Raw genomic sequence first — 2,010 nt, forward strand, 5'->3', positions numbered from 1 at the left:
CATGCCTGGACTACCCACTTAATTATGTTTTACAACTGAAGCTAAATGCAGTTTTAATCTTAAACTATGTCCTCTTCTGTAAGTGTGTGTGTCTGTGTGTGTGTGTCTGTGTGTGTGTGTCTGTGTGTGTGTGTGAGAGAGAGCGAGAGCAAGAGAGAGAGAGAGAGAGAGAGAGAGAGAGAGAGAGAGAGAGAGAGAGAGAGAGAGAGAGAGAGAATGAGAATTAATTGTTGAAAACAGCAAACCAGTTGAAAGCAACCTTAAAGAAAATAAATAACCCACGAATGTTGGAGGCAATGTTTGGATATAGGTTGACAGCTCCTGATTGTAGTCTGAGAGCTGTTCTGGGTCAGTAACATAACTTGTTCCCTTGTAAACTCTGTGAAAGGTTTCTGTAGAAAACTGTTTTCGTCTCTCTCCAATACCATGCTCTCTTCATTGTTCAACAAATACAGAGCAAAGCTCTTTGTCAGGGACAGTCAGACAACAAGGGCATGGCAGTGCCAGCCACAGACCAAACTACAGACAGAGCACAGGGACAGTAGTGGACAATCCAAAGCTGGGCCTGCTCTTGGTCTAATGCCTAACAGAAGTCTCTCTCACTCCTGAGTGTGGTGTGCACACACTTACCTTTGTCGCTTTTACTGACTTCCTGAAGTAGCTTTATGCCAACTTTTTTCATATCCACAGAAAACAGATGTAGAACAGCAAGCCCAAAAGATAAAAATGGTGGTTTCCCATTCTTTCCATGAATAAGACATCTAATTAAGTCAATTTGGGGACATACTGTTATTAGCTGTATCAGGTCATCTGTGAGTGAAAACAGAACAAATCTCACTCTCCTGACGGGTAAGCACCTATATCTACTGTCAGCCTGAATTCTTTCCCATACCTCTAAATCTCACTTCAAGTTCAATATAAACTCAACAATATTCTCTTCAACTTTAACCAAAATAAAGAAAAGACAACTCAGAACAAGGAATATCAGGGAATATAAGTTAACTACTCTTCAGGAACAGAGATGTGTCGTGTTAACAGACAGAGGTTGGCCGTCAGGAAGTTGTCACTTCATCTTTGTAATTGTTTTCACATCTGAAATGTACCACAGTTGGAGAGAAATTTGTAAGATTTTATCTAACATTAGGTTGAGTTTTTCTTGTCTGTTTTAAAGTAATAAATCAATGTGGTTGGTTTTTTAAAAGTTATTCGTGCATACACGTGGATGTCTGCATGCTTTGTTGATCACATACAGACAAACTTCTAGAGAGTATAATTTCATCTTCCTTTTTGTGTGTTGCACAGAAAACAGAATTTAGTCACGATTTCCCTAAAAGTATCAAGTATTTGAAAATTCAAAACTGATGATTTTGAGAAGCAATTAATAAAGTTGCCCATGAGAACACATGGCTGTAATTCTAGCACTTAACAGGTTGGAGGAAAGAGAATTGTGAGTTTGAGGCCCTGGGCTACATAGTAAGAGTCTGTTTTTAAGTAATGAATCAATGTCGTTGGGTTTTTTAAATTGTTTATTTATGTTGTGCATATATGTGGGTGTGTGCACTGGTACACAGGTGAGATCAGATACATGTATGTGTGTGCACGTATGTGGATGTGTGCACATACATGTTGTACACAGGTGAGACCAGAAGACAAGGGAGAGTTGGTTCTTCCCTTTCACCTAGGGACTGAACTCAGATCATCAGTCATAGAGGCAAGCCCAAGATAACTATTTTAAATAGTCAGAAGTTGACAGCATACAATCATTTTTACTACTTATTTTAGGTGGGGGGTGGGGGTGGGGGTAGGCAACTTGGTGCTGGTGACACCAGAGGTCACCAGGCATGACCGTGCAGGAGTCAGCTCTCCACTTTTCCATCCAGTCCAGGCCACCAGCCTTCTTCACCCACTCAGTCATCTTTTGTGCCAACATTTTGCCATTTTTAACCCCAGAAAAGGAAGTTAGCATGTTTAATATGCTCTTTAAACATTAAACTTCCCAAAACTACAATT

At 40.1% G+C, this 2,010-nt stretch overlaps 1 protein-coding gene across 7 annotated transcripts in view; it reads right to left on the reverse strand.

The window, feature by feature from the left end:
• Positions 1-2,010, reverse strand: part of Clhc1 (clathrin heavy chain linker domain containing 1) — a 29,249-nt gene that overhangs the window by 1,638 nt on the left and 25,601 nt on the right. For all 7 annotated transcript variants that reach the window (XM_028778433.1, XM_028778422.1, XM_028778425.1 and 4 more), the window contains one exon: positions 631-810. In XM_028778433.1, coding sequence (XP_028634266.1) covers positions 631-810 — 180 coding nt within the window. The remainder of the gene's footprint in view (positions 1-630; positions 811-2,010) is intronic.

The sequence above is a fragment of the Grammomys surdaster genome, unplaced genomic scaffold, assembly GCF_004785775.1.
Source record: "Grammomys surdaster isolate TR1022 unplaced genomic scaffold, NIH_TR_1.0 67, whole genome shotgun sequence".
Lineage (NCBI taxonomy): Eukaryota > Metazoa > Chordata > Mammalia > Rodentia > Muridae > Grammomys > Grammomys surdaster.